The sequence below is a fragment of the Mastomys coucha genome, unplaced genomic scaffold (genome assembly GCF_008632895.1).
Source record: "Mastomys coucha isolate ucsf_1 unplaced genomic scaffold, UCSF_Mcou_1 pScaffold15, whole genome shotgun sequence".
NCBI classification, from domain to species: domain Eukaryota; kingdom Metazoa; phylum Chordata; class Mammalia; order Rodentia; family Muridae; genus Mastomys; species Mastomys coucha.
The window spans coordinates 144433719-144445986 of NW_022196897.1; the positions used below are offsets into that span (position 1 = coordinate 144433719).

A 12268-nucleotide genomic window follows, 5' to 3' on the forward strand; every position below is an offset into this window, starting at 1 on the left:
ACATAGATACATCTGGATTAACCATGCTAAATAGAAGAAAGGAGCCAGCCAATACCCTCCCTAAAATAGATACTGTAGAACTTATATATACTTTAGAAAATATAGTCTGATCAATTATGGTAGCCAAGAATGATAGCAGTTCCTCACAGAGGGGGCAAGAGGAATGGGAGGAAGCTTACAAAGGTGTATGAGGAGAATTGGGGGTGATGGATCTTTGTTATCTGATTGTAGTGACAGTTCTTTGAGATTGCATACTTTGAACATGTGTAACTTACTGTAATTGACAATTGAACCTCTGGGCTGTTTCACTAGACTTTGTGCAGAGCAAAACCCATCACTGTGAGGTTGGATTAAGGACCTTAAAGTACACATGTGTTTCTTTTCTGGCCATTCCCGCACATTTTGCAATATGAGTAAATGTATCCAAGAACTTTGGGTTTTAAGCTATGAACAACCATGCTAGAGTAAACTACTGCTTTGGGTTTGAGAATACCACTTTTTTGTTACATGTAATGGTATATCTAGAATGTTCTGTGCCTACTTATAAATAATACTTAAAAACAAGGCCTCTTTTATGTCACATTATCAGATAGGCTCAGTTGCAGGGCAAATGCTTGGTGTGGTGGCTCCTGACTGACTGGTTCTATTCCTTAAATGGACATGCTTAGGTGAAGGTGATGGTTGACTCAGGAGACCGGAAGCGTGCCATCAGTTCTGTGTGCAGTTACATCGTATACCAGTGCAGTCGGCCAGCTCCTCTTCACTCCCGGGATCTGCACTCCATGATAGTGGCAGCATTTCAGTGTCTCTGTGTCTGGCTGACAGAGCACCCTGATATGCTGGATGAAAAGGTGAGCATATTCAGTCTTGAAACACCAGGCAGGAAATCAGTGTTGAGAAAATACACTTTAAAAGAAAATATCTGAATTTAAAATTAGTATCACATACTTTGAATTTACTTGTTTGATTTCAGTAGGATGCTTACTCTTTAGAGCATAACTTGGAAACTTTCATCATGCTTAGATTTGGTTCCAAATAACTCCACAGAGAAATTCTTTATAAAAGAGAAGACCTTGCTTAATTTATCTGAACTAGCAAGATCTCTTTTATAAAAAATAATATTTTCATTAATATTTGTAAAGTTTCTGACTGTGTATTTGGACATTCTTGTCCTTTCACCAAGTTCTACCCACTCTATCTTCATTTTCTTACCTACACAATTTTGAGAGTTTTTTCCTTGTGTTGAGTTCTTTGTGTTTCCTAGCTACTATTGAGAATGGGGCCTGCCCTGGAGTGTGGTCAACCTATCAGTGATTATGTCCTTATAGAAAGTAGATTCTAACTCTCCAGCAGCTCTCATACATGATCACACATGCCAGGAACTCCCTGGCTAGTGATAATAGTTTTTGCCCATTTTTATCATCCATGCTGGAATTTCATTAAGCTTGAGCCTGCTCAAGTTTGTGTACACTTTCACAGTCGCTATGAGCTCATAAGCATAACTGTTGTGTCTGGAAAAGTACTTTTTTTTTTTTAAATTTTGATAGAAAGACAGACTGGTGATAGCTATTAAAACTATTTGGTTTTTCTTTTATCCAACACAGAAGGACACCTAATTGTGAATCTGGAATGCTAGGGTAAAAACTTGTCTATAAAAGTTACTATTGTGGAAACATTGTATTTTTCACAGGTTTCTACACTTTTAAGAGGGCACAGATATCTAGTCTGCTTTCTCTGCCACTGCACCTTATAAGGAAGCAGGCATAATGAGCTCAGTAACAGTAAAGCTCTCCAAGATCACTGGATGTTTATAGAGAGCTTTGTAAGTAATATTGTCAATAAAATCTGAGTTAGTTTCACTGTGGCTTTTAAAGTTATGATATCAGAAATTGTTTCCAGGACTGGGCTTGTAACTAAGTTTAATAGAATGCCTGATTAGCTTAGTGTTTATGAAGCACTCAGTTTGATCTCTAGCACAACGTAAACCAGCTGTGATGGGGCTTATTTGTAATTTCAGGTACTTGGGAGGTAGAAGAAGAAGAAGGATCAGAAAGTCAAGGTCATCCCCGACTATATAATGAGTTAGAGGCCAACCTGGGCTACATGAAACTCTGTTACATAAAAACAGTTTTAAAAAGAAATTATTTTAAGATGTCAGTCAGTGGAGTTGGGGATAGTAGCACCTGCCTGTAATCCTATCACTTAAGCAGAGGCAGAGGGTTCTAGGTTCAAGGCCAGCTTGGGCTACATAGTGAGTTTGAGACCAGCTTGAGTGCCATATTTGAGACACTCTTCAAAAAATGAGTAATGCTCTTTGATATATTAGGTAATCTGATGTGTCTTAAACCATCTAGGTTTGACTGAATTCCTTCTGAATCTGTTTTACTTAGCCTTCCAGGGTTTGTGACAATCCACAGTAATTTTGTGAGCTCTGTAACTACTAAAATTAAAACCTGTCTTTAGTCTCCTTTGAATATACAAATTTTGTTCTTTTAAAAGAAATTTAATGGAAGTTTATTATATTATGACACAAACATATATATGTTAAAGAGCATTAGAAACTGGAGCTCCACCTCCAGAACATAACCACTGTTATGGGTTTCTTGTCTTCTTTTAAGTAACATATGTAAAAGTTGATCTGGGGTCAGTGATGTGGCTCAGCAGATAACTGCTTGTCTCCAAGTCTAATGACTTAAGTTTGATCTCTGAATCTCAAATGGTGGGAGTTGAGAACCAACTTCCAAAAGTTGTTCTCTGACCTTGGCTTGTACACAAACACACATATATTCTTTCTTCAGTAAAATAATGTATTTGAAATATTTTTAAAAATCATTTTGTCTTTTCCTGATTCTAGGATTGCCTTAAGGAAGTACTGGAGATTGTAGAACTGGGTATCTCAGGAAGCAAATCCAAGAACAGTGAGCAAGAAGTCAAATACAAAGGTGACAAGGAGCCGAACCCTGCATCCATGAGGGTAAAGGATGCCGCAGAAGCCACTTTAACATGGTATGGAAATAGCTGCTGAATTCTGAACTATAACAGACAGGGCAGCAATGGCCTCTGCTGCTTTGCCTTGTTCAGCACAAAGTAACTCAGCCCCTATAGAATGCTGCATCTCTAAAGTAGAAAGGAAATAATTCTTTATGTATTCATTCTGAGACCAACAGGAAACCAGAGAGTTGGGATGTGTGTATTTCTGTATTGGCTGATACTAACTCAGATCAGATCATGTTAGAGCTAGGAAGTAACTTGGAGTTAACTTCATCCCTTGCTTTCATGGCTTAGTCCAGAGATGAGCTGTGTCACAGCATCAGATCTGCTGCCCCCCGACACTATATCTTTTATGTTATATTCAGTTAAGATTTTTTTAACTCCTTGTAAAAACTTGGTAGTAGAATCATACAGATAAGTTAGATTCAGTTATTACCATGAATACCATCCTGGTATAGTAGGGAAGATGAAATAGAAATACAAAGTTCTTCAGTATCAGGTGTATAGTTAGTGCCCCCAAAGAAGAGATACAAATAAGATGTCAGGGAACTGGGAGTAGGCAGTAGGTCCTTTGAGATAAAATGAGAGCAGAGTAACATGCTTAGGGAACCACGTTGACCCAGACTGAGAGCATGGGGGAACATCTGAGCTGTGAGCAGCATGGTAGGCAAATAAAAATGCATGTCACATGGAAACAAGAGGTTCTGTCTTTGAGAGAATGGCAGAAAGAGTTGAGAAAGTCCCTGTTCCTGCAGGATTAGGGACTGGAAAGAGATTGTGTTTGGGCACATCTACATCTTGAAGGGACTTAATAAGTAGAGATTACATAGATTCATAGATTATGTAAAAATATGGCTCATGCCAGGAAGTGAATGAACGGTAACCTAGGAAAACAGAACCACAGGAAGGAAGAGTGTCAGGTTATTAAGGACTGACTTGAAGACTTGTGTGTGACTCAGCTCTGCCTAAGATCCTGACATCTTTGTGAGTACAGCATCCTTTGCTTCTTTGGGTCATATTCAGAATAATTGGATTTGTTGCTGTTTTTCTTGGGCTTAGGTGATAATTTTCAGAAGGATGCTTGCTTTTGTTTAGAACTCTGTGTTGTGTTAATGGCTAGACTTTGAGTGCCTTTTTTTGAGGTTTACCTAGAGAACTGGTGAAGATAGCTATGAGAGCGTGTGCTTGTGCAGCAGTGGGGTGGGGGAGCTGTAAAGGAAGAGGAAGAAGGCTAAGGAGATACGCAGGGAGAACCTGCTCACTAGGAGTTCTTGAGTTCTTTGTGCTGCAAGAAGTTTGTTGTTTAGCCTGATTGTTCCTATGAGAGCATAGTTGCTGTTGAGGGGTGGCTGTGTGCCTGTGGTCTTTCTCCCTCAGACTGTAATTATCTGAATGGCTTTTGTCTTCATTTCTGCTTTCTTGTCTCTATTAGCAAGGCCATTATGAAGTCTTTAGTTTCCACTCTTCCGCAGAGTTCATCATGGAAGAACATGTTCCAGTCAGTTCTCACAGTTGATGCTTTTTTCCATCAGCATCACTTTTTTCTCCCATGTGTTTGTTTTGATTTGATTTCTTTTTTCTTTCTTTCTTTCTTTCTTTCTTTTTTTTTTTTTTTTTTTTTTTTTTTTGCTTGTTTGTTTTTTTGTGTTTTGAGGCAGGGCTTCAGTGTATAGCCCGAGCTGTCCTGGAGCTCACTAAATAGACCAGGCTGGTCTCAGACTCACAGAAATCCACCTGCCTGTGTCTCCCAAATGCATGTGGCACTATGCCCAGCTGTCAGCATTGCTTTCACTTGATTTTTTCTCTGATGTGTATCTGTCATTCCTCATGAGGCCATCAACAGAGTCCCTTAGACTGTCTTTATAAGGTCTTCCCACCATCCCCTGAAGCCCCAGATAATATTCTGTACTAGATTATCTCTTACTTTTTACCTGATTTTTGTTTCCAGTCTCTTAACTCTTCCTGTTTGTCTTATATTCTATGGCTAAACTCATCATCCGTAAACATTATTTCATCCTACTGTTTGAGGGATTAAAGCCTGGTTTCCTATGACGTCTGAGTTCCAGTGGAGGGTCAGGGAGATGATCTGATTTTTCCCACCATCGCTCATGAGCCCTCCCTTGCTATAGCTGGGCCACTTGTAGTGATGAATTGGGCATGCATATAGTTGCTTTTATAGTTTCTTGCATTTTAGGCACCAACATAGACTTTCCGTGCTCACAGTAAATCTGGCTACTTGTTGGAGCCGTCTTCTGTTACTCCGATTTTGGAAGCACACCTGTTTTCACTACTTCTGTACTCACTGACCTGTCTCAAACAGTATGGGCATCCATACTGTCACAGTTACACTGAGTTTATTTGGTATGTGCCAGTCTGTCTTTGATAACCTTTGCAATGTACATATTAACTGGTTGGGCTTCTTGATCTTGACATACAAGGATAAATCCAGAAGTCATTTCAGTGCTTCCCTCAGCTTAAGGTATATTTACTAAATGCTTAGCTTTCAATTGGGGTTTAGAGTCTAGCTCCTAAGCTTTCCCACTTTGTTTTAATTATTAAAAGCTTGATATTCTGTATCAAACTAAAAACCTCTTATGTTAAACTTATTCTCCTGGGTTCTTATTCAGACTTTGGTAGTTAAATCTCTTCTGCAGGCAGCAGTAGTATATAGCGACAGTGTTTATGTAGCTCTGTTCCTTTCTGCTAGTTTTTTCATGTGGTTTTCATAGTACATGGATTTGAATATCTTTATTATCCTGTCACTCAATGGGTTTAGCTTTGACTGTGTATCTGTCTTAGGTAGATTACCGAGTACAGTGTCCTCTATGAGATCTGAATGTCTTCAAACTCTGTAGAACAGTGTATTTCATCAGCATCTATTGGGAGACTACAGTGAGACTTCTCATCTGCACTGAGATTCTCATCAAGTTAACTGGACTCTTCCAGTCTTTTTCATGTTTCCTTTTCGTCTGTTATTATCACCGTATGCTTATTTGTTTGGGAATGTTTTAAATTTCTTTTTGTAAGATATTCCACATTATCTGTAGTCTTTGAATTTTAATCCTTATTCTGATATATGATCTTTACAGATTAAGTTCTAGTCTATTGTGGGGTTTGGGGTTTGTTTGTTTGTTTGTTTCTTAATTATTTTGCCCCCCCTCCTGCCCAGGTCTCATTATGCAGCTCTGGTTGTCCCAGAACTCACTGTGTAGGCAGGCCATGCTGACTTTCAGCTCACAGAGATCTGTCTGCCTCTGGTTCCCAAGTGCTGGGATTAAAGACATGCACCACTATCTTTACATGCACTCTGCTCTTTACAGAAACAAAATGAGACATGTATTTGTGTGTGTGCATGGGCTTGTGGATGTCAGGAGATAACTTTTGAGAGTCTTTTCTCTTTGCTCCATGTGAGCTTCGGGAATCCAGTTTTGGTTGTTGGGACTGATAGCAATAGTCTGTACCTACTAAGCCAGCTTACTGTCTCTTGTTTATTTTTGAGGCAGAGTCTCACTTTTTAGCCCAGGCTGGCCTCAAATTCATGGTAGCCCTCTTGCCTCACCTTCCTGGGTGTTGCTATTACAGGCCTGAACAAGCATTATGAACTTGTTTTGTATGCTCTAATCAGAGCACTGCCTATAGAAACCAGAGGTCAAACCTCAGAGTATTCCAGCGGAGGCTTTCTCCCAGAGGCTCCCAGGATTTTTAGTCTTATCTACAGGTTTAATTTTAAAGATGTTTGCTCACCATTCCAGTCTAGTCAGTACCAGGAAGAGAAGAATGTGGTGAGGCTGGTATTGATTTCATCTCAGTGACCTAACGTCTTCCAGCAGCCTATCTGATAACATTGTAGACCTTAACTGGGACACGACAAGCTCAGTTGGTCTATGTGCTTTGTGCCATCTGTGTTTGTTCCATGGGAGAAAGCCATGTATTTTCTCAGTGCTAGTCTCCTGTTTCTCACAGTCTTAGAGTGCTGAACTTACTGAGGAGCTCCCTTGTTTCTTGATTTGTAACAGTACTTCTAGGAGGAGTGAGAACTGCAAGGAAGCAGTGCCTTCCATCATCAGAGATCTTAGAGAGCTGAGGCCAGACCACCCAAGCTAGAGATTGAATGATAAAATGGTGTTGAGGGCTGGGAGTGGCTCAGTGGGTAAGAACACTTGCCACACAAGCACATGTGCCTCCGTTCAGATCTCCATTGCTCAAGTGACAAACTGGACATGACTGTGTATACTTGTAACCTCACTCAGTGCTAGAGGGGAAGGCAGAGACAGAGGGATCACTGGGGCTTATTGGCTGCTAGCCTAGTTCCACATTCACTAAAAGACACTGTCTCAAGGAATTAAGGCAGTGAATAATAGAACAGGACACTTCATGTCCTCCACTTACATACATGTATCCATGTTTGCATACAATATACATACAACACATGTACATGCTCACATGCACACACAAAAACATTGAGAAATAGTTTTCTGTATGAGATGCATATGAAAGGCCAGATTGATATTACATGGTAAAATCTTTGTTTAAATACAGACTATTTTTTTCTTTGAGCTTTAGTCTTTTATTTTAAGTGAGAGTAATAAAAATGGAAATAATGATGGTACCTAATTCATATCGTTATTATGAAACTATATGAGAAATATGTATAAAGTGCCTAGGCTAGTACTTGATATATAGTGAGAGCTAGGCGAGTTTTTAAATTCCTTGCATAGATGCAGAAATCTTTATTCTCTCACTATGTGTGCATAAGCATATGCATACTCTCTGTATATACACATACAAACATCTCTGAATGGTAAGTCTTGATCAGTAGAAGTCTGCTTTATAAAGCATTTTGTGTTATAATTTTATTTATGATAATTTTTTAAGATTTAACTCTTAATACCTCAAGTTCCATACCTGAAATGAGGATATGTCTATTCCTTGGCCATTTAGGAAGATGGCAGCAGGCCTTGGGTTTTGGCCTCTTAAACAATCACTTAGCTCTTTAGAGTCTTAAGTTTCCTTATCTGAAAAGTAAGGAGGTCTGGCTGATGTTTAGGCCTCAGATACTTTGGCTGTTATAATCCTGAAACTTGGAGCTCACAAGCACAGTCTAAATGTGTTTTTAGGAGCTTCTTGATTTGGAACTGTAGTCAGCTATATTCCCTGGGTAACAGATAGAGAGAAATGTATTTGCATTGTTTTGTTGGGAGGAAGCAGGACTGGGCAGGTAGAGGAACAAAGGTGCTAGACATTTGGAGGCAGTTACAACCAATTCTTAAGCTGACTTGACCTTCAGAGTTCTCTCTAGCTGGGAGGGAATTGGGACCTAGGACCCTTGTACTAACCAGTGAATATGTCCTGTCCAAGAAAGAAGCAATGGTCCTGGGTGAGGCATTCATGGCTGAGGGCAGTTCTTGGGCCAGTTGAGAGCTGTGACTATTGTTAGCCTGCCCTTGGCAAAGTGGCTTTCCTTATTAGGACGCAAGTTCTATCCAGCATGCCACAGGGTATATCTGTCTGGCTTGTGAAGAGGAAGCATAACTGTATTCAGTTAATTCAGAGGGGCAGAAAGATACATAGATCCAAGAGGTAAACTTAGAATTTTCTTTGGGAATTAATTACTTTTTTTATTCCATTCTTCATAGTATCATGCAGTTGCTTGGCGCATTTCCTTCACCCAGTGGTCCTGCCTCTCCTTGTAGTCTGGTGAATGAGACCACTCTGATCAAATACTCCAGGCTGCCCACCATAAACAAGCATAGTTTCCGGTACTTTGTTTTGGATAACAGTGTCATCCTGGCAATGCTGGAGCAACCGCTTGGAAATGAGCAGAGTAAGTTATAGCACTCTTAGCTTTCTCTACTGCTCAAACAGTATGTTCTCAGTTCTTTCAGGGAAGCAAAGATTGTGAGTTCCAAGTAACTATTTGTCAAAAAGACTCAAAGGTATAGGATAACACCACTAGAGAAACAGAGCTCGGAAAATAGAATGTGCATATGAAGCAGAAGTGTTTAAAGATTCTTTATGTATGCCTGAAGTATCATGGGGTCAGACTTTTATATACAGCTTCCTTAGTGTGAGATATTTTATATTTACTATTTATAAAAATCACTATCCACTTTGTGTCCATGTGAAACCCTACCTGTCTGCTCTCTTCCCCTTGACCCATCATTATTCTGTTTCAGTCATTACTTCCCACACAGGGAGAAATTGGAGAAGTCATCTCTGCTTCCTCCTTCTGATACTTACTTATATAATTAGTCTCAGTGTCTTTACTGCCCCAGTGACTCTTGAATCTTTCCTTTATATTCCTCCCAGTGAATCCAAATGGAATGCCTTATTAATTTCTTGCATTGATTTGTTGCATTTTCTTTCTACCTGGTCTGATATCCCCTTTGGCAGTTCCAAAATTTGCTTGCCCTTACCACTTCCTTCCTTGCACCATAGTGCTCATCCTTAAGCATGTAGGTGGTCTGCTGAAAATACTTGAGTGATTGTTCATTAACAAGACATACACTGTTCCCCAGTTATGAGGCTCACAGAGGGTGTGTGATTTGCTTAGGATAACTTGAGAAGTATATAACTAGGATTCAAATTCAGGTTTTCCAAACAATACTATTTTTTGTTGTTGTCCCACCACAGTAGGACTTCCTCAGTGACAAAAGACACATACAAAGGTAAGCAGAGTCTTTGAGTCCTGTACAGCTTCTGTTGACTATAAGCAGGATGTCATAATTCTGCAAAACAAGAGAACTAGCCCTGATTGCAGTAGTATACTACCGCATATTTCTGTCCTCTTACGTGTATGTAAGTTTAGTAGCATTACTATGAGATAGAATGACACTAATCATCATTGGTCATTTACCTTCTTTACCCCTGAGCTAAGGCTTGCCTGACTTTCTCTCCAGCTACCTACTTTTCATTATAAACTGTCCCCCCACACTAAGCCATCTGCTGAGCACCCTTCAAAGTCCTAGTGTCCCCTTTAGGCTTTCTGGTTCTCTTGCAGGTTTTTTTTAGGATTGCCTTACTCTTATTCCAAGCAAATACACTGCATAGATCATCTACCCAAAAAAACCAAAAACAAAACAAAAAACAAAAATAAAGCAGTTTTATACAGTTGTAAAGATATTTTGTTTATTGATAGTTAATAACAGAAGAAACGAGGGTGTTTGAACCAGTTTTAATTCTCATAACTGAGACTAGGAAAAGGAATAAAAAGGAAACAGTGCCTTCCTACAGTAGACAGAAGGAGCTCAGTCTGAGCAAGTGTAATGGCAACACTGCAGGTGGCCAGCCTGCTTTCTTTTATAAAAGTTGTTTTCAACACTGGAGGTTTAAGAGAGTTTGCCTTGATAGATATCATCTCCAAACGGTGCGCGAGGATTAGAAGACTTAGAGTAGAGTGCTTGGTATAGAGGTGGGTAGCCGTTCTTATGACACTTTACTGCAGCATTGCAATTTAGGAGGCACCAAGCTAGGACTTTAACCATGAGATGCTCTTCAGGTGATAGCAGGCTGTGTATTATATGGTGGTTATCTGAAGTAAGAACTTATGCACATATATTCTATTCTAGATGACTTTTTCCCCTCTGTCACTGTGCTGGTCCGGGGAATGTCTGGAAGACTGGCGTGGGCTCAGCAGCTTTGCCTTTTACCTAGAGGAGCAAAAGCAAATCAGAAGGTACATCAGAAGTAACAGTGTGTGAGCAAGTGCATGAGCATGGTGCAGATGACTGTGTGTGTGTGAGTCCATGTGTGAGCAAGTGCATGTGCATGGTGCAGATGACTGTGTGTGTGTGAGTCCATGTGTGAGCAAGTGCATGTGCATGGGTGCAGATGACTGTGTGTGTGTATGTTAGTCCATGTGTGAGCGAGTCCATGTGCATGGGTGCAGATGACTATGTGTGTGTGAGTCCATGTGTGAGCGAGTGCATGTACATGGGTGCAGATGACTGTGTGTATGTGAGTCCATGTTTGAGTGAGTGTATGTGCATGGGTGCAGATGACTGTGTGTGTGTGAGTCCATGTGTGAGCGAGTGCATGTGCATGGGTGCAGATGATTGTGTGTATGTGAGTCCATGTGTGAGCGAGTGCATGTGCATGGGTACAGATGACTGTGTGTATGTGAGTCCATGTGTGAGCAAGTGCATGTGCTTGGGGGCAGATGACTGTGTGTGTATGTTAGTCCATGTGTGAGCGAGTGCATGTGCATGGGTACAGATGACTGTGTATGTGTGAGTCCATGTGTGAGCGAGTACATGTGCATGGGGGCAGATGACTGTGTGTGTGTGAGTCCATGTGTGAGCGAGTGCATGTGCATGGGTGCAGATGATTGTGTGTGTGTGAGTCCATGTGTGAGCGAGTACATGTGCATGGGTACAGATGACTGTGTGTACGTGAGTCCATGTGTGAGCAAGTGCATGTGCATGGGTACAGATGACTGTGTGTGTGTGGGTCCATGTGTGAGTGAGTACATGTGCATGGGTGCAAATGACTGTGTGTGTGTGAGTCCATGTGTGAGCGAGTACATGTGCATGGGTACAGATGACTGTGTGTGTGAATCCATGTGTGAGTGAGTACATGTGCATGGGTGCAGATGAATGTGTGTATGTGAGTCCATGTGTGGGGCTGTTTAAAGACTGAATAGCATTCCAACAGAAAGTCACAGGTTACATGAAGGTCTCGGGTCCCTAACCAGGTACTTTGTCACTGAATTTACTTAAGAATCATCTTGGGAACCTAGATTTCCAGGGCTGCTGAACTCCTTATAGGGACCTTTAAAGTAAGGATAGTTTCTAGAAGCTTTTTTAATCACTTAGGAGTAAGGACTACTATTCTAAACAATGGTCCCAGACATTTCTATGCAACTTTAAAAAGTCAGATGCATACTGTATGTGAGAGAGGTTTGGATAGACCTTTGAGAGGTTTAACATTGTTTTGCACAATTCATTCTGTATAATTGCTAATATGCTATATAATTTACTATAATATTTTATAACATTTAAAATTATGTGGATATTACCTACTTGTTGGAAAATTCAGATAAAAAAGAGGAAATTTTAAATCACCTATAGTCACTTTTCAGAGGGAGCTAGCCAGAGTTTATTACATACATTGATATACTGATAATTTTTTTCCTGTTGACACACTCATTTTATTTTTTTTATTAGATGTTTTCATTATTTACAGTATCTTCTTTCCCAGGTTCCCCTCCAAAAAAAAGAAAGAAAAAGAAAAGAAATAAACAAAAACTAAAACAAAAACAAAGCCTGTTCCCTCCCCC

General features: G+C 40.1%; 1 protein-coding gene across 8 annotated transcripts in view; it reads left to right on the plus strand.

The window, feature by feature from the left end:
- Window positions 1–12268, plus strand: part of Ralgapb (Ral GTPase activating protein non-catalytic beta subunit) — a 95578-nt gene that overhangs the window by 45755 nt on the left and 37555 nt on the right. For all 8 annotated transcript variants that reach the window (XM_031372583.1, XM_031372582.1, XM_031372584.1 and 5 more), the window contains 4 exons: window positions 669–851; window positions 2855–3006; window positions 8628–8815; window positions 10560–10666. In XM_031372583.1, coding sequence (XP_031228443.1) covers window positions 669–851; window positions 2855–3006; window positions 8628–8815; window positions 10560–10666 — 630 coding nt within the window. The remainder of the gene's footprint in view (window positions 1–668; window positions 852–2854; window positions 3007–8627; window positions 8816–10559; window positions 10667–12268) is intronic.